Source organism: Myotis daubentonii, chromosome 2, assembly GCF_963259705.1.
Source record: "Myotis daubentonii chromosome 2, mMyoDau2.1, whole genome shotgun sequence".
Lineage (NCBI taxonomy): Eukaryota > Metazoa > Chordata > Mammalia > Chiroptera > Vespertilionidae > Myotis > Myotis daubentonii.
The window spans coordinates 113,891,965-113,915,387 of NC_081841.1; the positions used below are offsets into that span (position 1 = coordinate 113,891,965).

The 23,423-nt window shown below is 40.7% G+C and overlaps 1 protein-coding gene and 1 pseudogene across 4 annotated transcripts in view; both read right to left on the reverse strand.

Annotated features, from left to right (window-relative positions):
* Positions 1 to 2,891: 2,891 nt before the first annotated feature.
* On the reverse strand, positions 2,892 to 4,046 carry LOC132226301 (jun dimerization protein 2-like; annotated as a pseudogene).
* Positions 4,047 to 21,436: 17,390 nt separating this feature from the next.
* NHLRC3 (NHL repeat containing 3) overlaps positions 21,437 to 23,423 on the reverse strand; it is a 41,091-nt gene continuing 39,104 nt past the window's right edge. For all 4 annotated transcript variants that reach the window (XM_059684335.1, XM_059684334.1, XM_059684336.1 and 1 more), the window contains 2 exons: positions 22,857 to 22,969; positions 21,437 to 21,836 (listed from right to left, as the gene is read on the reverse strand). In XM_059684335.1, the coding sequence (XP_059540318.1) occupies positions 21,605 to 21,836; positions 22,857 to 22,969 (345 nt within the window). In that variant the 3' untranslated portion in view covers positions 21,437 to 21,604. The remainder of the gene's footprint in view (positions 21,837 to 22,856; positions 22,970 to 23,423) is intronic.

Sequence of the window (23,423 nt, forward strand, 5' to 3'; positions counted from 1 at the left end):
CAATAATGCTTGCGCTAGTATTTGTTTCAAACTGCTCTGAGCCATTCTTTTTAACCTTATTTTCATGGTAAAATGCCTCCTTGGTTCCAAACAACTGATTTATAAACTGGCTTAGATGAAACTCATTTGTAAGTTGAAGATTGGTTAGATGCTTAGGTATATATGGCTACATGGTTCTACAGGTGAGATTTACAGAAAACGTAAAGTCCTCAGAGAGCAGGGAGAGGATCTGTTTTGCTTGTACATGGAGAGCACTCTATCACTATGTCAACTGATCATGGGATGAGTTTCAAATAATGAAAATAGAGCATACAGAAAGAAAACCTAGGCAGAATAAAATCTGGGATAGTATTTTCTGTGATCATCAAAATACTAACTGAAATATTACTTCAAAATCAGTGACAAATGTATCACTTTATAGAGTCCTTTATTGGATTAACATAAGAAAATAATTTGCAGATTTCTTGCTTTTTGAGATTGCACAAAGCAACATATTAGGCTGCTTTTTCAGGGTATTTAGCTGTCAATAAAATGGATAACCTCACTTGTATAATTTTTGTGATAAATGGTTAGCATTATCTAACCATTTTGGAAACCTTTATTGGACAATCACAATTTAATCACAAAGAAAATAAAAGGCAACTTTTTACTCTTAAGGAAATTATAACTGAAAAAAGAAAATGGAATCTTTAATTGGATAAATCAACTATGAATGGTTGAAGTACACAACTATATAGAATTACAGATGTTCAGAAGCATGGTATCATCCAGATGTGATCTCAAGTCAAATAAACTCCAAAATAAACGTTATGTAATAACATGTAAAAAAACAAAACAAAAACCAAACAAGTCAGAGGTAGAAAATAAATGATCAAGTTGTCTGGTATTAATGAGATTATACTCTCAATTTTGATAATTCCCTATGATCCTTTATGTTTCTTATTTTTTGTTTTAGGAGAAAAAATGACTATTGCATACCAGTGTGATCTTGGGCAAATTAATTATCTAAGCCTATTCATTTGTGAGGTAGGAATAATTTGATCAAATAAACAATGCATATAAAACTCTTATCACAGTTTCTTGCACATAGTAAAATGATAGTAGCTGATATTTTCACTTTTGCTATGGCTACTTGTTATTTTTGTTAGCAAGTTTTGTAATGTCAAATTAACCTTTTCTCTCACAGACTGTCTCAGATTCTATATTATGCTGTTAGCTTCAGTAAATCTGCACTTAAAAAGGTAAATTGGCATCAAGGATATCAGAAATCTTTCTTAATAGTGTTTCTGGATAAAAAATATTGACATTTTCCCTCAAAATTCTTATGTTTTAAATACACATTCTTATCACTAGCTTACAAAGAGCAGCAAATTGTTTTATTGTCTTACTAGAGGCCCAGTGCATGAAAATTCGTGCACTTGAGGGGGTCCTTCAGCCCAGCCTGCACCCTCTTGCAATCCGGGACCCTCGGGTAGGGTCCCTAGGCCTGGTCTGAGATCTGGACTTATCAGGGCTTTCATTCCCCTGGCTGCTGGCAGCTGGCCCTGACCCCGCCACTGCCACTGCTTGTTATCTATGCAGTGCTGCCCTCCCCACCCCCATCACCACCAGTGGCCTCCCTCTGCAGGCAACAGGCATGGGATAAGATCGCTTGTCTGGCCTGGGCCTCCCTCTGCGGGGCAATCGCTGGCCGGCCCCACACACCCGCCACAGCATCACTGGCTGGTGGCCTCGGTTTCCCTCTGTGGGGCGATCGATGGAAGAGGCCACCAGATCGATCACCCTGCAGAGGGAGGCCCTGGCCACCCACTGTAGTGCCCCCAGCTGGGTAGCCTGGGCCTCCCTCTTTCTTTATTTTTTATTTATTTATTTTTTTAAAAAAATATATTTTATTGATTTTTTACAGAGAGGAAGGGAGAGAGATAGAGAGTTAGAAACATTGATGAGAGAGAAACATCGATCAACTGCCTCCTGCACATCTCCCACTGGGGATGTGCCTGCAACCAAGGTACATGCCCTTGACCAGAATCGAACCTGGGACCTTTCAGTCTGCAGGCCGATGCTCTATCCACTGAGCCAAACCGGTTTTGGCTATTTTTTATTTTTAAAGTAAGTGTAATGTTTACTGAGCTATACAGAACTGAGTACTATGAAAGGTTTACCAGGATGAAAATGCACCACACCCCACCCTTGCCACCCCCAACACCCAGAGACTACAGTATTTAGAAGTTACACGCAATGGCCATAACTGCTGAATATCTGTTCATAACAAACAAACCATAGCATATTTATACTGGATCACATTGAGTGATTATAGAAATCCATGTATATATTGCTTGTATAAAATCTTTTTTTTGTAAAATATATTTTTCAAAAATGTTAAAAAAACATGTGCAGTTGAAAGCCCTGCCAGGACAGCCACTCTGTAAACATTCAGTAAGTATGTGCTTTGGAAGGGTGCCCATGCCTCATGCCCACAGCAACTCCAGCAGGGCCGGTGAGGGTGCACCCCGGCTGCCACTCCGGGCAGAACTGAGCTGGACCATGGTGGGTGGGTACAGTAGGGCCTGGCACTGTGCCCTTCTCCAGCCTTGCACCAGGATCAGGGTCAGGGTCAGGGCTGGGGGGCAGGCAGATTGCAGTTTCACTCTGAGTTTCATCCTCAGCCTAATTTTGGTGGCAGCTCATGGCTTTTCCTGGCTGCTCAGAGGTCCTTTGGGTGGGTTCCTTGGCAAAGAGATGGAGAAGTGCCAACAGCTGCCAGTTTGGGCGTCTCTCCGGCCCAGAGCTTCTGTCCTGCCTCCTGCAAGCCTGGTCCCAGGCAGAACACCAGATCTGCACCCTCTTGCAATCCAGGACCCTCGGGTAGGGTCCCTAGGCCTGGCCTGAGATCTGGGCCTATCGGCTTTCATTCCCCTGGCTGCTGGCAGGAATACTTTGGTCTCAGCGCTTGGTCCTGGGTTTCATCAGCCTGGGTTTCTTCCCCTGGCGTGGCTGATCTGAGTTTCACAAAAAAGCCTGGTCGATGCTAGCTGTGCTGAGCCCCATTGAAGAGTTTTTCATGCAGCAAGGAAGAGCCCTCTGGGACGCTCCTCTTCCCTTTCCTCATCTCCTCCTTCTCTTCCTCCTCCCAGCTCATGGTCACTTCTTCTCTAGCTGCTCCAGCAGTGGGTTGCCTTCTGAGTCGGGGGTCTTAACGCTGTCAGTCCTGACGATGCAGGTGGGGCGATGCCGGTTGAGCATCAGGATGAGCTGCTGCTGCTCCTGCTTCAGCTCCTCCATCTGGGTTTTCAGCTCTGCATTCATGAGCTCCAATCACTCAGATTCCTGCTGCAGAAAGTCCTTCCGCTCCTTCTTGTTCCAGCACCAGGCTGCCGCCACTTTGTTCTTTTCCCAGCGCCTTTTCCTCTGCTTCTCTTCCTCGGCTAGTTCACTTTTCACAGGTTGAGGCCTCTTGCCCAGTTTCACCTCCAGGAAGGGCAAAGGGGCGATCATGGCCCCAATGTTGTAGATGTCAGTGTATTTCAGCTCCTCTGCAGTCAGGGTCGAGGTTGGGAGTCTGGTCAGGGGGCCGAGCCCTGGCAGAGAGCCCTCAGTCATGGAAGGGACTGGGATATGCCCAGGCATCATAGCAGGAGGAGTGGCAGTCCAGCCCTGCAGAAGCCATGGGCAGAGGCTATGACCTCAGGGCCTGGGTCAGGTTGCTCATGGTCATTCTTTTATTTGATTTCTATCATTTCTACTTGCATAAGCCTTTCTTTGTTCTGTTCATTTAGGTGACTTAAGTGCTCTCAAAATCTGATAATAAATGAAGTTTACTTGCTTCATAAGTATTAAGTGTTTACTATATGCTAAGCACTTACTGGGAATACTAATTTGGATACGGAATGGTTTCTATTTTCTAGGAGCCTATTGTCTAATGCAGATGTAATAGTATTGTTGTTGAAACTACTGGAAAGTAGTCATTTTAGCTTATTTTCTTTTACACTTTAAAGATAAAGTTTTATCTTTGCCTAGTTGTCATGGCTCAGTGGTTGAGCATCGACCTATGAACCAGGATGTTCAAATCCCAATCAGGGCACATGCCCGGGTTGCAGGGTTGGTCCCCAGTGGGGTGTTCTCAGTGTGTGGTGTGCAGGAGACAGCCAATCAATGATTCTCTCTCATCACTGATGTTTCTATCTTTCTCTCCCTCTCTCTTCCTCTCTGAAATCAATAAAACTACTTTAAAAAATTTTTTTTTATCTTTAAAATGTTCTACTTAGTGCATTTCAGAAACTTTCTACTTACATAAATCCAATTGTCGTACCTACAGGAACTGGTAGCATAGATAAAGAGAGTAGGCTTTGGATCCAGACTACATGGACTAGAGTAATGATTCCACTATTGCCTAGCTGTGTGACCTTGGGCAAGTAAACCCTTTGTTGCCTCAGTTTTTCTTCTTTTGTTATAAAAGTTAGTGAGTCATTTTGTACTAAGTGCTTAGAACAGTGACTGCCATACACCAAGCACTCAATGTTAGGTATTATTATTAGTTTCTCTAAGACATCAGAATGACTATAATTCTGCTTTTTAGGGGTTCATTATTTTGCAATTTATATTTATTACTTTACAGTATCTCAAAAACACAGGCTTCTGCTGTTAAGTAAATACATATATTAATATTAACATACTTTCTTTTTAATAAAGAATTTCCCATTTCTAATAAACATAAACTCAACAGACAGGGATATAAGGGAGTAAGTACAGTATACATATGTAAATTAGGAAGGATATAAATAAGACTGTGGATACCTTTATGACTGAGCCTACATCCTAGTCTTTAATGTATAAATTGTATATATTTAAACATATGTTAAGTTCGACTTCTAGTCAAGATGGCAGTGTAGGTAAATGTGGTACTCACATCTTCCCACAAACACATCAAAATTACGACTAAACTACAGAACAAACATCATTCAGAACCTCCTAAAATCTAGCTGAATGGAAGTCCTACAACTAAGGATATAGGGAAGAAGTCACATAGAGACTGGTAGAAGGGGCAGAAATGTGGAAAGGGCTAGTCCCACACCCATGTGTGACAAATATTGGGAGGAATATCTCAGCTTTGGGGGTATCCCCTGAGGAGGGAGTGGTCCCAGCCCCATACCATGCCCCCCCCAGCCTAGGGTTCCAGTGCCAAGAAGAGAAGTACCCATAACTTCTGACTCTAAAAACCAGTGAGGATTATGGCTAAGACAGAGGCTGCTGGAGTCCCAGGCAGTTCCTCTTAAAGGGCATGTGCTCAGACTTATTGGGACTCACTTGCTCTGAGCTCCAGTGCTGGGGCAGCAGCTGAAAAGGTACCAGTATCATATAAGAGGTATTGAATTGTCTGGCATCAGGGTGAGATGTGGAGAGGAAACTTTCTGCCAGACAAAAGTGCTGGCAGAGGACATTGTTCCTTTTCTGAGATGCCCAACCCCACAGAGCTGGCAGGCAGGTGTCAGATCTCAGTTTCCAACTGGCTGACATTTTTTTCCCTGCCCCAGTAATTATCTGAGAGACTGTACCATCCAACTAATGGGCCCATTTAAGCTGTTTCCAGTGGCATTCCCATACAAATGGCCTGTATTGGCTCATGCTTCAGACTTTACTAAAATCCCTTAAACAAGCAGTATCTGGCCTCAGCATGTCTTGCACCTCTCACTAAGTGGTCCCAGACCTGGTACTAGCAGCAATCAGCCTTGGTTCATAGTTTGGCCTTGCCTGGGCACATCCAAGCCAAGCACATTTAGCAGCCATCTGCAGATTGCTTTGTAGTTCATGCTGGATGGTCCCAGGCAGAACATAAACAGAAGCTGACCTTGGTCTTCACCTCCTGGGAGGCTGTAGAGCCAGTGCTCCCCGTGGGAAACTTCAGACCACATTAAAGTACAACCACCCAACCACCTCCACAAGCAACACACTCAAGGGACGGGCCCATTGAAGCACCCCACTGAAGTTAGTCCTGCTCTGTGGGGTGGGCCTTGCACAGCTGGTCTTCCATAGTGGAGGGTGGTCATAGCCAGAGCTTGCAGCAAATTGGCCTGGGGGTAAATACCTCCCATTGGTGTGGCAAAGGCAATCAAGGCTCAACTATAACAGTATGGTATACACAGCACACATGGTAGGGTGCAGGGGTGCACCTGGAATGTCCAGTTTGGGTGATCAGGAGTGCTATGTCACTGGACCCTATAGGACACTTACTACATAAGGCCACTCTACAAGCCCATGTGAAGTAGTAGCTCTACCTAATACATAGAAACAATCACAGGGAGACTGCCAAAATGAGGAGACATAGAAACATGTCCCAAATGAAAGGACAGAAGAAAACTTGAGAAAAGAACTAAACAAAATGGAGACAAGCAATCTACTGGTTACAGAGTTCAAAACAATGGTTATAAGGATGGTTGATGAACTTAGTGAGAACTTAAACAGCATAAAAAAGGACATGAAAAACATAAAAAAGAACCATGGAGAAATGAAGGATAAACTAACTGAAATGAAGATAATTTACAGGGAATCAACAGTAGAGAAGATGAAGTTAAGAAAAAATCAGCCATCTATATGTATAAAAACCTAAGCAACCAAATGACCAATCGACTGAATGACCAGTTGACTGGTCACTATGATGCGCACTGACCACCAGGAGACAGATGCTCAATGCACAGGATTGGGCTCCCTCCTGTCTGAATCGGGCCTGTGGGGATTGGGCTCCCTCCTGTCTGTATTGGGCCTGTGGGGATCACGCTCCCTCCTATCTGAATCGGGCCTGTGGGGATCAGGCTCCCTCCTGTCTGGATCAAGTCTGTGGGGAGAGGGCTCTCTCCTGTCTGGATAGGGCCTTTGGGGATCAGGCCAAAACAGCTATCTGACATCCCCTGAGACGTCCCGGATTGCAAGAGGGTGCAGGCCAGGCCAAGGGACCCCACCGGTGCAGAAATCCGTGCACCTGACCTCTAGTTTGTATTATAAGGAGGCAAACAAACAAACAATCAGAACAGCAAAAAGATAAAATAACCCCCCAAAGGAGGATAGTGTAAGAGCCTCTGGAACAACTTCAAGTGTACCAACATTTGTATAATGGGAATGCCAGAAGAAGAGGAGAGAGCAAGAAATTGAAAACCTATTTGAAAAAATAATGACAGAAAACTTCCCTACTTCCCTAATCTGGTGAAGAAAATAGACATACAAGTCCAGGAAGTACAGAGAGTCCTAAATATGATGAGCCCAAAGAGACCCACATCAAGACATATCATAATTAAAATGCAAAAGGTTAAATACAGAGAGAACCTTAAAAGCAGCAAGAGAAAAGCAGTTAGTTACCTACAAGGAAGCTCCTATAAGACTGTCAGCTAATTTCTTGATGGTAACTTTGCAGGCTAGAAGGGAGTAGCAAGAACTATTGAAAGTGATGAAAACAAGAACCTAGAACCAACATTTCTCTACCCAGCAAAGCTATCATTTAGAATGAAAGGTCAGATAAAGAGCTTCCAAGACAATAAAGAGCTAAAAGAGTTCACCACCACCAAACAAGTATTACATGAAATGTTAAAGGATCTTCTTTAAAAAGAAGAAAAAAAGTAGATAAAAAATATGACAATAATAAAATAAAATAGACAAAAAATATGAACAATAAATGACAATAAATACATATCTATCAACAATTGAATATAAAAAACAAAATAAACAAGCAGAACAGAAACAGATTCATAGATAGAGAGAACATTTTGGGTTATGGGGATGGGTGAAAAAGATGGAGGGATTAAGAAAGTACAAATTGGTTATTACAGAATAGTCATGGGGATGTAAAGTACAGCATAGGGAATATAGTCACTAATATTCTAAAAACTTTGCATGGTGTCAGATAGGGTATGAGATTTATTGAATGATCACTTATTAATGATCAACTGCAATTAAAAAATAAAAATGATTTTAATAAAAAATAAATGACATACTTTTATGCCTTTACAAAATAAAGAAGTGAACATATATTAACTGCCCCCCCTGCGGGCCTGGTCGCCCCATGCAGCCTGCTGCTCAGTCGTTTGGTTATCCCTCACTAACCCTCCTGCTGGCCTTGTCACCCCACTCAGTCTGTTTGGTTGTCTGTTTAGTTGTTTCGGATGTGACAGCCCCTGGCTCTTTATATATATAGATTTTAATTCAAATGAAATAATGTCACAATGATACATAATACAATCAAAGACAGCAAGTAACCTAATTTATTTTCCTGTTTCCTTCAAGCCTCCAGGCACCAGTTAAATATTGGAGGTGTATAAAAAGTAGGTCCTTGCACATATGTACCCAGCTCCAAAATGAAACTAATTTAGAACCTGTGATTAAAAAATAATTTAAATCTAATTAAACAAACTTGGGAGAAAATATATCAGTTTGCAATTATATTTTAGAAGTCAGTCTACACGACTTGTGGGAGCTTCTAAGCACCTTAATTTTATTTATATTATGTATGTATGTTAAACACTGCACATCTAAAAAAATGTATTACAGAGAATCAGGTACTACAGAGAATCAAGTACACCTCCACACAAAATACAAGTATCTATATATATGTAAAACCCTAATATGCAAATAGACCGAACACCAGAACAACCTAAAAACCGGTCACTATGAAGTGCGTTGACCACCAAGGGGCACACATGGAACATGGCGGGCATCGGCTGCGGCAGGATGATGGATCAGGTGAGTGGGGGTGCCAGACCAAGGTGGGGCACTGATCGCTGTCATTGGGGAGAGCCTCTGGAGGTTACTGAAAATTCTTTGCTCCCATGCACCGCAGTCCCATCCAACGCTCGCACCTGCTTTTAGCACCAGCCCCGCTTGCACCTGCTGCCGGTGCCAAAGCTGCTGTTTGCACACACTGCTGGTGCCCAGCAGAAGCTCAGATCGCTCGGCACCATCAGTGGGTGCAAGTGGTGGCTGCCAGCCCAGATCACCCCTCAAGGCTTCTCCACCTCCCCTTGCTCCCCAGGGGCGATTGGGGCTGGCAGCTGCCTCTTGCACTCACTGCCAGCACAGGAGCCGCCACTTGCACCCACTGCTAATGCCAGCCCTACTCACACCCACAGCCAGTGCCAGAGTCGCGGCTCACACCCGCTGCCAGCACCCGGTGCCATTCCCGATTGCTTGGTGCCGTCAGCCGGTGATCGCCCTTGAGGGCTTCTCCACCCCTCTCCCTGCTCTTGAGGGGCAATCGGGGCAGCAGCTGCCTCTCACACCTGCTGACAGTGCTGGCCCCACTTGCACCTGCTGCTGGCACCTGCCCCAATGGCTCCACACTGTCAGCGGGTGTGAGCGGGGCCCACACTGTCAGCACGTGGGAGTAGCATCAGCGGAGGAAGCAGGGCAGAGAGGGTACTGGGGACCACAGAGGGAGGGGCTGGGCGGGGGCGCAGAGGATGGGCCAAGACCCACCCCAGGGCCCACTGCAGCCTCGCGGCCCACAGTTCCTTTCAAGGTGCACGATTTGTGCACTGGGCCCCTAGTATATTAATAATCTGAGATAATAAATCTAAGACAAAAATCCTAATTTGAATTCTATCTAAGACTCTTTTTAAAAAAATTTTTATTAAAGTATTATAAATGTGTCTTTAAACCCCATTGTCCCCTCATCCCCCCAGCCTTGCCCTCATCCTCACCCCCTGTTGTCTGCATCCATTGATTATGCTTATATGCATGTATAAAAGTCCTTTGGTTGATCTCTCCCCTTTACCCCCACACTCCCCTATCTTCTCTCTGAGGTTTGAGCGTCTGATCGATGCTTCTCTGTCTCTGGATCTGTTTTTGTTCATCGGTTTATGTTGTTCATTATAATCCACAAATGAGTGAGATCATGTGATATCTAAGACTCTTAATCAGCTTAAATAAATGCCATCCTAGATGGGCCATCTTATATTCTAGTTATTGCCAAATGGCAATTTGCCAAGCCCAGCTAACTATATAAAATACTCTTCTGCTTATGTTTTAATACGGTATATTCCTTGATTTCACCCCTTGGAATTGTCTTTTTAGTATATCAGGAGGAGAGCCTCCCTGCCCCTGCAGTTTTATAGATCAGGTAATGTGTGCTGGGTGGTAAAGTGACATGACCAAGATCACAATACTAAAAATCACTGTCGCCCTGGCCGGTTTGGCTCAGTGGATAGAGCGTCGGCCTGCGGACTGAAGGGTCCCAGGTTCGATTCCAGTCAAGGGCATGTACCTTGGTTGCGGGCACATACCCAGTGGGGAGTGTGCAGGAGGCAGCTGATCGATGTTTCTCTCTCATTGATGTTTCTGACTCTCTGTCCCTCTTCCTTCCTCTCTGTGGGAAGTCAATAAAATATATTTCTTAAAAAAAAATCACTGTCAATTTCCAAGTGCTCAAGCTTCTTTCTCTTTTTATTTTTCCCTAGCTTTACTGAGGTATAATTGACAAAGAAAATGGAAATATATTTAAAGTGTACAATGTAAACATTTCATACACATGTATGTTGTGAAATGATTATCACAATCAAGTTAATTAATCAAGTTGATTATCACAATCAACTTTTATTTAAATTGTGGCAAAAGAATTAAACATCTTCAATGTTGAAGTGAGTAGTTGCTCTAAAAAACAACAAAAACAAAATATCCCGAATTGAAATGAAATGGGAGGATCTAAAAGTTTCTGAACAGGAAAAGAAACCATCAACAAAATGAAAAGGGAGCCCACTCTCTGGGCGAATATATTTAGCAATGATACACCTGATAAAGGGTTAACATACAAAATATATATGGAACTCATACAATGTAACAAAAGGAAGAAAAACAATCCAATAATAAATTGACAAAGGACCTAAACAGTCACTTTTCCAAAGTGGACATACAGATGGCCAGGAGACATATGAAAAAATGTTCAAAGTCACTGATCATCAGAGAGATACAAATTAAAACAACAACAAGATATCACCTCACACCTGTCAGAATGTCTACCATCAACATATCAACAAATGACAAGCGCTGGAGAAGATGTGGAGAAAGGGGAACTCTAGTACACTGCTAATAGGAATGCAGACTGCTGCAAACATTACGGAAAATAGAATAGAGTTATCTAAAAAAATTAAATATGAAACAAGATGAAGATGGCGGCGATATAGGCAGACGCGTCCCAGGTCGTCTCCCGGAGCAAATGGAGTAAGCAGCTGAAACTAATAACACCCACCCCAAATTGGCGAAACTACTCAGCTGGTGAGACAGTTTGCAGCAGGGAAGGGCAGAGCTCCCCCGGAAAAGTAAAAAACCAGGGATCTGGGCAGGAAAGTTTGCCAGACCTCTGAGCCCAAAGGGTTAGAGGGAGACCGTGTGGCAGATAGCAACGTCCCTTGGGACAGGCACAGCCCCTGACTGGGGAAAGGAGATCCGCAGGATTCCTGGCACCGCCGGGGGATTTGAGAGCTGGGTTCTGTGAGCACGGAGGACTGAGCCTACAGTGGAGCAGCTTGAAGAGCTGACCAGAGCATGCAGTGCCGGTAATAGAAGAGCTTATAGAAAGTCAGCCTTCCCCGTTTCCGCGGCTGGCTTTTACTTGTTTATTTTCACTGAATCCTGTTCATAAGATATTTCGGATACAGACACTCACCTGTGCTGAAGAGAGGGAGAAGGTGCGGATGAGTGGAATCTGGGGAGACTGAGGAGAGAGGGGGGGCCGGGAGAGGTGGCAGCAGATTGAGTGCTGAGACACCCCTGGGCCCAGGATCGGGGCAGCCATTCTTTCCAGAGGGTGGGACCCCCTTCCTAGCCCCCAGGCAAGGAGCACAACCACACCCAGATTCCACCCTGAACAAGATCAAGGATTAAAATAATCTGATCACTCCCTGGGAGTTAACAGGGTCTGGCCTATAGAGGGATTTTCAATCCCAGCAACAACACAGACTGGTGACTGGTACACAGTGCCTTGTTGTGTTGTATTTTGTGCCTTTAAATCAACGCAGCAGATCCAAACAACAGCAGCCTCCTGAGCACCACACCCTCTGTCTGAGGAACAGCAGCTGTATGTGAAACCTCCCCCTACCAGCCAGAAGAGCTACCACAGCTGTGAACAGCACCCACCAGAGGAGCTGCTGCCAACTGAGAAGCAGCTGCTACTGCAACTGCCCGAAGAGCAACCACAGCCCAAGGAGTCACTGCCACCAAGGGAGCAGCCACTGAACGACTCAATGTCTAGATATGTCAGTGAGATCAAACATGGGTAGACAAAGAAACCCCCAAAGGAAAGAAAAAGAGGACTCGCCAGAAAAGCAGCTAAGTGATACAGAGGCATGCAACATGACAGAAAAAGAATTCAGAATAAGGGTTCTAGAGTTCATAAGCTGGACGGAGGAAAAAAATCAATAACATATGCAAGAAGCTAGAAGAAACAGATGAAAAAATCAACAACTTAAGTAAGACCCAAGAAGAAATGAAGAGTGATATAGCTGCAATAAAAAACACCATTGAAAGTATCAACAGTAGATTAGGAGAAGCGGAGAACTGAATTAGTGAATTAGAAGACAAGGAAGCAAAACAAACACAAACTGTACTGCAATTGGAGAAAAAAATTAAAAGACAGGAGGAGAGCCTAAGGGAGCTTTGGGACAACATGAACCGAAACAACATACGAATAATAGGGGTGCCAGAACAACAGAAAGAGGAACAAGGATTAGAAAACCTACTCGAAGAAATAATATCAGAAAACTTCCCTGAGGTGGGGAAGAAAAAAGTCACACAAGCCCAGAGAGTCCAAAACAAGGTGAACCCGAAAAGACCCACACCAAGACACATCATAATCACCATGGCAAATGTTCAGGACAAAGAGAGAATCTTACAGGCTGCAAGAGAGAGACGGAAAGTTACATACAAGGGATCTCCCATTAGATTATCAAATGACTTCTCAACAGAAACACATCAGGCCAGAAAAGAATGGATGGAAATTTACAAAGTGATGCAAAGCAAAGGACTGAATCCAAGAATACTCTATCCAGCAAGGCTATCATTCAAAATTGAAGGGGAAATAAGAAGCTTCACAGACAAAAAAAGACTAAGGGAGTTTATCACCACCAAGCCAGCAATCCAAGAAATGCTAAAGGGACTGGTGTAAAAAGAAGAAATAAAAAGCTCAGAAAGAAAACAGCCACACAAAAAAGAAATGGCTACAAACAAGTACCTTTCAATAATAACTTTAAACGTAAACGGACTAAATGCTCCAACCAAAAGACATCGAGTGGCTGAATGGATAAAAAAACATGACCCATACATCTGCTGTCTACAAGAGACCCACCTCATTAGAAGGGACTCACACAGACTGAAAGTGAAGGGATGGAAAAATATCTTTCAGGCAAATCGAAAGGAAAAGACATCTGGGGTAGCAATACTTATATCAGACAAAATAGACCTCAAAGTGAAGGCCATAACAAGAGATAAGGAAGGCCACTTCATAATACTAAAGGGATCAATACAACAAGAAGATATAACCCTGGTAAACATATATGCACCTGTTGGGAGCCAGTCCATGCTTGCTGTTTCAATGGACTTGGCATATATGGCATACTGCTCTTTATATGTTTGCTCACCTTCTTGGCACTATGTGTTTTAACCAAGGTCAGCTCTCTGAGAAAGGTTGTTTCCCCAGGTAGGGATTTTCCCCTGAAGTTAGGGAGGGAATAAAACCTCTTAACTAAGTGCCAGGCGGGTAATTAATCACTTTAACTACGAACAATCACGCTTAAGCTACATAATCTTTACTCCCTGGAATGGAGATAAGAAACTCCCTAACCTTTGGCATAGAGATTGCTAGGATTGGGATCAACTGGTATAAATACAGATGTAACAAGACAGAACTTAGAAGACAGAACCAAGAGGCACAGCACCTACACAGAACATAGAGACAGAACATGGCAAAAGATCCTGGACAGAATCTGGCCTTAGAACTTAGAGACAGAACCTAGTGAGACAACATGGCAAAAGATCCTGGACTGAACCTGACTACAGAAATAGGCAAGAGAACCTGACTAGAACCTGGTGACTGAACCTGGTTGGAGAACCTGGAGAACCTAGCAAGAGAACATGGATACAGAACCTGGCTGGAGATCCAAAACAGAACTTTGCTGGAGATCCAGACCAGAACTTGGCTGGAGATCCAGGCTAGAGATCCTGGCTAGGCTGCTGATCAACTGAACGCTGTCTCTGTGTCATTCCTTCTTGGCCGACTCCGTCCACACCTTTGGGGACCCCTGGACCTGCTGGGGTTGGACCCCAGCATGCACCCAATGCAGGAGCACCCAAATTCATAAAAAAACTCCTGGAAGATATCAAAGGATAGATCAACAACAATACAATCATAGTAGGGGACTTTAATACACCACTGACAGCACTGGATAAGTCCTCTAGACAAACAATCAGCAAAGATACAACAATCCTAAATGACTCACTAGATCAGATGGCCTTAATAGACATCTTCAGAACACTTCACCCAAATACCACGGAATATACATTCTACTCAAGTGCTCATAACACATATTCAAAAATAGACCACATATTGGGTCACAAGCAAAGTATCCCCAAATTCAAGAAGATTGAAATCATAAAAAGCGTCTTCGCAGACCATGATGGCATAATATTAGAAATAAACTACGATAAAAACAAACAAAAATACTCAAACACCTGGAAGCTGAATAGCATGCTATTAAATATTGATTGGGTTACCAATGAAATCAAAGAAGAAATTCAAAACATCCTGGAAACTAATGACAATGAAAACACAACAATCCAAAACCTATGGGACACAATGAAAGCAGTCCTGAGAGGGGAGTTTATAGCTCTACAGGCCTACCTCAAAAAACAAGAAAAAATGGTAGTAAATAATCTAACTCTACAACTCAAAGAATTAGAAAGACAGCAAAAAGAAAACTCCAGAGTGAGCAGAAGAAAGGAGATAATACAGATTAGAGCAGAAATAAATGACATAGAGACCAAAAAAACAATACAGAAAATCAATGAAACCAAGAGCTGGTTCTTTGAAAGGATAAACAAAATTGACAAACCTCTAGCCAGGCTCACCAAGAAGCAAAGAGAGAGGACCCAAATAAACAAAATCAGAAACGATAGAGGCGAAATAACAACAGACCCCACAGAAATACAAATGATTGTTAAAAAATACTATGGACAGCTCTACTCCAACAAACTAGACAACATGGAGGAAATGGACAAATTCCTAGAAAAATACAAAATTCCAAAACTCAATCAGGAAGAATCTAAAAATCTCAACAGGCCAATAACTATGGAAGAAACTGAAGCAGTCATCAAAAAGCTTCCAGCAAACAAAAGCCCAGGACCAGACGGCTTCACAGGGGAGTTTTACCAAACATTCAAGGAAGAACTAAAACCTATCCTCCTCACACTAGTACAAAAAATTCAAGAGGAAGGAACACTTCCAAGCTCATTCTATGAAGCCAGCATCACCCTAATACCAAAACCAGGTAAAGACAACACAATGAAGGAGAATTACAGGCCAATATCCCTCATGAACATAGATGCCAAAATCCTCAACAAAATCTTAGCAAATTGGATCCAGCAGTACATCAGAAAGATCATACATCATGACCAAGTAGGATTTATCCCAGGGATGCAAGGATGGTACAATATCCGCAAATCAATAAACGTGATACATCACATAAACAAATTGAAAGAAAAAAACCACATGGTCATATCAATTGATGCAGAAAAAGCATTTGACAAAATTCAACACCCATTTTTGATAAAAACTCTCAGCAAGGTGGGAGTAGAAGGATCATTCCTGAACATAATAAAAGCCATATATGACAGGCCCACAGCCAACATCATACTCAATGGACAAAAACTAACACCATTTCCCCTAAGAACAGGAACAAGACAGGGATGCCCACTCTCTCCACTCCTGTTCAACATAGTACTGGAAGTGTTAGCCATTGCAATTCGGCAAGAAGAAGAAATAAAAGGCATCCAAATTGGAAAAGAGGAAGTAAAACTGTCCTTATTTGCAGACGACATGATATTATACATACAAAACCCTAGATACTCCACCAAAAAGCTACTAGACTTAATACATGAATTTGGCAATGTAGCAGGATACAAAATTAACCCCAAGAAATCTGAGGCATTTCTATACACCAATAGTGAACTTTCAGAAAGAGAGATTATAAAAACAATCCCGTTTACCATCGCACCAAAAAAATTAAGCTACCTAGGAATAAACTTAACTAAAGAGGTAAAAGACCTCTACTCAGAAAACTACAGGACGTTGAAAAAAGATATAGAGGAAGACATAAACCGATGGAAGAACATACCGTGTTCATGGATTGGTAGAATCAACATCATTAAAATGTCCATACTACCCAAAGCAATCCATAAATCCAACGCACTTCCCATTAAAATACCAATGGCATACTTCAGAGATCTAGAACGAACTCTCCAAAAATTCATCTGGAATAAAAAAGGACCCCGAATAGCTGCAGCAATCCTGAAAAAGAACAAAGTAGGTGGGATCTCAATACCAGATATCAAGTTGTATTACAAAGCCACTGTTCTCAAAACTGCCTGGTACTGGCACAAGAATAGGCATATAGATCAATGGAATAGAATAGAGAGCCCAGAAATCGGCCCGAACCAATATGCTCAATTAATATTTGACAAAGGAGGCAGGAACATACAATGGAGCCAAGATAGTCTCTTCAATAAATGGTGTTGGGAAAATTGGACAGATATATGCAAGAAAATGAAACTAGACCACCAAATTACACCATACACAAAAATAAACTCAAAATGGATAAAGGACTTAAATGTACGACAGGAAACCATAAATATTCTAGAAGAATCCAAAGGCAACAAAATCTCAGACATATGCCGAAGCAATTTTTCACTGATACAGCTCCTAGGGCACTTGAAACTAAAGAAAAAATGAACAAATGGGACTACATCAAAATAAAAAGCTTCTGCACAGCAAAAGAAACCATCAACAAAACAATGAGAAAACCCACTGTGTGGGAAAACATATTTGCCAATGTCATATCTGATAAGGGCCTAATCTCCAAAATTTATAGGGGACTCATACAACTTAACAAAAGAAAGATAAACAATCCAATCAAAAAATGGGCAAAGGACCTAAATAGACACCTTTCAAAAGAGGACATTCAGAAAGCCATGAGACATATGAAAACATGCTCAAATTCACTAATCATCCGAGAGATGCAAATCAAAACAACAATGAGGTACCATCTCACACCTGTCCAAATGGCTATCATCAACAAATCAACAAATGACAAGTGCTGGCGAAGATTCATAGAAAAAGGAATCCTCGTGCACTGCTGGTGGAAATGCAGACTGGTGCAGCCACTGTGGAGAACAGTATGGAGTTTCATCAAAAAAATAAAAATGGAACTCCCATTTGATCCAGTGATCCCACTTCTAGGAATATATCCCAAGAAACTAGCAACACCAAACAGAAAGGATATATGGACCCCTATGTTCACAGCAGCACAATTTACCACAGCTAAGATTTGCAAACAGCCTAAATACCCATCAGCAGATGAGTGGATTAAAAAACTGTGGTACATCTACACCAGTGATGGCGAACCTATGACACACGTGTCAGAGGTGACACGCGAACTCATTTTGGGTGACACGTATCGACAGAGACAAAAAATTGCATAATTCAAATATTTGTCTCTTGCAATGGCCAGAGTTGGGCATCACTCGAGTAATATTATTACTCATGTTACTCATGATCAATAATGCAATTCTAAAACCGGATGTAATCATGTACATCGGTGTTGTGTAGCAAAGATACATAGTGAAAACATCCAAGATACATTGTTGCAATATTGACATTAATATAAAAAGGTTAAGAATTGCATTATAGCCCTAACCGGTTGGGCTCAGTGGATAGAGCGTCAGCCTGCAGACTGAAAGAATTGCATTATAAAGAGATTAATCTTTACTCATGGCATTTTATTTTTACTCCAGTGACAAAATGCCCAATTCTGGAAACGGCCTCATTATTGTCAACATGTGCCTTGGGTAAGCTTCCTGTGTGTTCGGGTGCATTTGGCAAACTGACCCACTTGATTGCCATGTTTGTTAGGAGACAGGAGTGGGAGGGTTAGAAGAAAAAGATATACAGTGCAACAGTGCTTGACGAGATATTCTGCGTGTCGGATAGTTGATTACAGCACCATATATTTGTTGGTTATACATACTATCTTTGAATTGTTTTACACCAGGAGTCAGTGCAACAACACTGCAAAAAGTTAATAGGTAAGAAACCTATCAACCTTTTATAAAAAACACCGTGATTTATATTTATTTATTTTTGCAGCCTTGTGATGGAGAATCAAAAAAAATAAAAAAGCAAGACTGAATGATAAAAGAAGTGGAAGTAGCAGTAGCCGCTGACCCTTTCAAGACATATGAACCGAGATGTATGGGACTGTCGACAGAAACAACAGATCATTGTGCATACTGTGTAATAAAACGGTAGTAAGCAGAACGTGGAATGTAAAGAGACATTTTGAAACTAATCATTGTCAGCTCTTGGAAAAAAGTATCCATGAAAGGAAGGAATACATTTCTAGGCAGCTACACCTCTATAAAAGTCAATCAAATTCCATCATTAAATTTGTAAGTTGCTCTACAAATTTAATATCAGCAAGTTACTGTATTGCTCACTCCATAGCTTAACATGGAAAAGCCCTGTGACGGAGAATTTATTAAGGAAACATTTCTAAGATGTGCACCAGCTCTATTTCACAATATGAAAAATAAAGATGCTATTATTAAAAGAATTTCTGAGTTACCACTCAGTAGAAATACTATCAAAGACAGAATAATAGATCTTAACAAAGATGTACAACATCAATTAAAAAAAGACTTAAATAGTTGTAAATATTTTTCGATTTCTCTTGATGAAACTACTGATATCACATCAAACGGCTCGGTTGGCCATTATTGCTAGATATTCTGATGGTCTCACAATGAGAGAAGAGTTGATAAAATCAGAATCAGTGCCAATAAGTACATCAGGAAACGAAATATGTAAGGTTGTTATAAAAACATTCAGTGACCTAAACACTGATATCTCTAAAATTGTGTCAGTCACGACAGATGGGGCACCAAATATGGTGGGAAAAAATGTGGGATTCCTGAAATTGTTTATGGAAGCTATCAGACATCCACTTGTACCTTTTCATTGCATTATCCATCAGGAGGTGTTGTGTGCCAAATCGGGATTCTCAGAACTGAATGATTTAATGTCAGTTGTTAACAAAAATTGTGAATTTTATAGCTTCTCAACCCCTTCACAAGCGAGAATTTTCTGCACTTTTACAGGAAGTTGATTCAACCTACAGTGGACTACTGATGTTCAATAATGTGAGATGGCTGAGTTGAGGTAAAGTACTTGAGCAATTTGTGGAGTGCTTTGAAGAAATTACGGTATTTATTGAGAATAAGGATCTGGCAAACTTTCCTCAGATCAATGATCATAAGTGGGTCAGCAATTTGATGTTTTTTTACAGATCTCTCTGTTCATATGAATGAACTGAACTTAAAATTACAAGATTTTGGCAAAAGTATTGACGTTATGTTTGGATACATCAAATCTTTTGAAAGTAAACTTAAAATTTTCAAGCGAGATATTGAAACTAAAACTTATAAGTATTTTCCTCAGATAAAAAAGTATTTCGAGAAGGCCACTACAATGAGTGTAATGGAGTCCATACTTATGTACCAGAATATAGTAAACTCGTTATTTGAACAGTTCAGCGAAAGATTCGACCAATTTAGAAGCCTAGAACAGACCATTAAAATAATTAAGTATCCGGATGTAGTTGTTTATAGTACTTTGGAATTAAAGGATTTCTAATGGATGCAAATTGACAATTTAGAGATGCAACTTGCAGATTTTCAAGGTAGCATTTGGACTCATGTGTTTGTCGACTTAAGGTCAAAACTTGAAAATCTGGAACGAAATTGTTTGAATAATGAAGAAGAGTGCAACTACAAACAAGAAATTTTGAGTGCTTGGAACAGAGTACCTGACACTGTTAGCGACATAAAAAATCTAACAATTTTTTCATCAACATATTTTTGTGAGACTTTGTTCTCAGCATTAAATAATATTAAAATGAACAAAAGAAACCGGCTAACAGATGAAGTTAGTGGCGCTTGGTTGGCCTGGAAGTGCACCAAGTACGAACCTGCAATCGAAGAATTAGCAGACAAACTTCAGCACCAAAAAAATCATTAATTTCTAGTTTTTGTACCATTTGATTATCATTGTTTTTATTATTTTTTCCTAAATGTACATTGTTTTTGTTTTTGTTCATTTTATACATATTTTTTGGTTGATTTTTCTTTGTTAAGTGGCATTTAAATATATAAAATAAATATAAAAAATATAAATAATTTTTTTACTATGGTTGCAAATATCAAAAAAAATTATGAATATTTCTGTATGTGACACGGCACCAGAGTTAAGTTAGGGTTTTTCAAAATTTTGAAACGCCGAGCTCAAAAGGTTCGCCGTCACTGATCTACACAATGGAATACAACGCTGCAGTAAAAAAGAAGGAATTCTTACCATTTGCAATAGCGTAGATGGAACTGGAGAGCATTATGCTAAGTGGAATCAGCCAGTTAGAGAAAGGTAAATATCATATGATCTCACTCATTTGTGGAATATAATGAACAACATAAACTGATGAATAAAAACAGATCCAGAGACAGAGAAGCATCGATCAGACTGTCAAACCTCAGAGGGAAGGTAGGGGCGGGTGGGGGTAGGGGGAGAGATCAACCAAAGGACTTGTATGCATGCATATAAGCCTAACCAATGGACACAGACACCAGGGGGGTGAGGGCATAAGTGGGGTGTGGGGGGCGGGCAATGGAGGGATAAGGACACATATGTAATACCTTAATAAAGAAAAAAAAGAAAAAAGAGCCAAGAAGACATACATCTGCCCTTAAACAAAGGAACTTCAGCGACAACCCACTTGGCGCCACTCCCTGCTATAGGGAGTCTGTCTATCTCTCAATAAACTTTGCTTCCACTTACCTTCTTTGTCTGCGAACTCATTCTTTGATTCTGCAAGACAACGAGCCTGGATCCGACCACAGCACTTTCACTTGATCTTTTAAGCAGTTCATTTTATATAATGTGAACTAACTGGAGTTTTGTAGTCTTCACGTAAAATTCAATAAATTATCCGAAAGACCCATTTTTTATTTTTGTTTCTCCCCCATCTCCCAAGGATAATTAGTTTATCAGGAGAAAGAACTAGGTTTCCACCTTAGTACCTCTTTTGACCCCATGTTTTTTAGAGTCACATTTGTTTCTCAAGTCACAAGAATGGTTGACACAACATAAAATTCTTAATGACTTTATAAAAACAAATTTTGTGATACTAGATCAGGTAAAAATAAAAACATGAATTATTGCACTTGAACATTACTTAACAGTGAATTTGAGAATCTGAACCTTCACTTGAAAGATCTCCAGGGAGAGATACATAATAAATGGAATTATAGGAAATTAGCTTTTCAAAGGGACATATTTTTGTACTTGTTTTGCTCCAATTTCTGCTACATATATTGCTCCAGTCTTTCCACTGACGTCTAAGAGATGAGGTAAAACTTGATCTGCTAGTTGGATTGAGCTTATCACAGAACAGGAGCCAATGCTTCCCACTGGGGGTGCTGCCACAAATAAGAGCCTGCTAAGATTCAGCTGGGCTACAATCAAATATTTCCCATCAGGAGTAAATCTAAAGAGAACACATTTGACATAATAAATTAATGTAAAATTATCATAAATGTTTATTTTCTCAACATTTTTATCCCCACCAGTGCTAAACAGCAGGTACCTACTTGCTGAAGGCTTTTATTTCCCCCAAATAATTTTATTAGCTCTCTGGTTGATAAATTATTTGTAGCACATTTTCTAGATTCATAATATGCTGAATTAGTTTTTACCTGCTCCCAATATTTTTTTTAATGTAACATACACACAAACATATACACAACAACAAAAAGAGCAAAAAGCACAATATTTCACATATGAATACATATAACAAACTGCTTACTAAATTGATTGATTTCTTCACTTATAACTATTGAGTTCCTAGTGTGCCTGCAGTATTCTAGGTGCCAAGAATATGGCTGTGAGCAATAAACCCAAATCTCTACTCTCTTGACTTTTATTCTAGTGGGAGAATAAACAAAGAAACAAACAGAGCTAAAACAGAATGACTAGTAATTAAAGAGGCCATGATAAAACTTTAAAAGGGTCAAGGGATACAGAGTGATCAGGAAAAGGGGTGTATTTTATTAAGGGTTTAAGAGCAGGGACCAGTGGCATAGGAGAATCACTGAAAACAAGAATCAGAAGGACTCACAGAGAAGGCCAGATTGAGTGTTAAAGGGTTCTTTAAAAGAGAATTTTAAATTGACCTAATTCTATTAATGTGGGAAGAAGAGGTTTGTGAAGGTAGACATAGCCAAAGATTAGAATCAACATTTTCACTTTCTATCTGTTTAAAAATTGACCAAATGCATCTCAAGGAAAATCTCTAGAAGAGGTCCAGCATATATTTGGGTTACACAGTGCACGGGGAATATAACTACCTGGAATTTAAAATATGATTATATGTTTTCTGTGTACTGGTTTCCCTCCCCCCCTTTTCCCTGCTTAAAATTAACAATATTTTAAACTTTCAGCTAGCTTTTCAGGGAACCTAGCATAAAGCAAATAAAATAAGCATTTTCAAATAAAAGGGAACAATTACCTGACTGAAGAAGGTCCCTCTTCTGTGAAACAATTATTCCATGCTCCTAACCACACTCCAGTGTCTTTATCAAATACTTGAATTCTTTTATTTCCTCGGTCAGCAACCCATACCTGAGAAACCAAAAAAGAAAGAAAATTTTTGCTGGAAAAGGTCTATATCATAATGAAAAGAAAGATAAAAGGGGAGAGGAGAGAATGAATGTTTACTTTTATTAATTGCACATACATTATTTAATTCAGTACTTAAAGGTCCCCAAATAAGGTTATTAAAAGCCCCATTTCAGGTAGGAAATTAAAGTTCAGAAAGTTTAAATATCATGAAGTGATCTTATGTAAGTGGGAGAACCACTTATGGCCATCTATGTTAAACCAAAGCCTATAATGCTATGTCTGCTATACTAAACATTTGAATAACTAAAAAACTAGTGTACTCAAATATAATGCAGATGATTTGAAGATACTGAAGCAACAGCATTCATTCATTACTCTAATATTCACTGTCACTGAGTACTGCCAACTTGTTGGTTCCTGGGCCAGGTAATAAACAAAGAAAGGAAAGTATTTT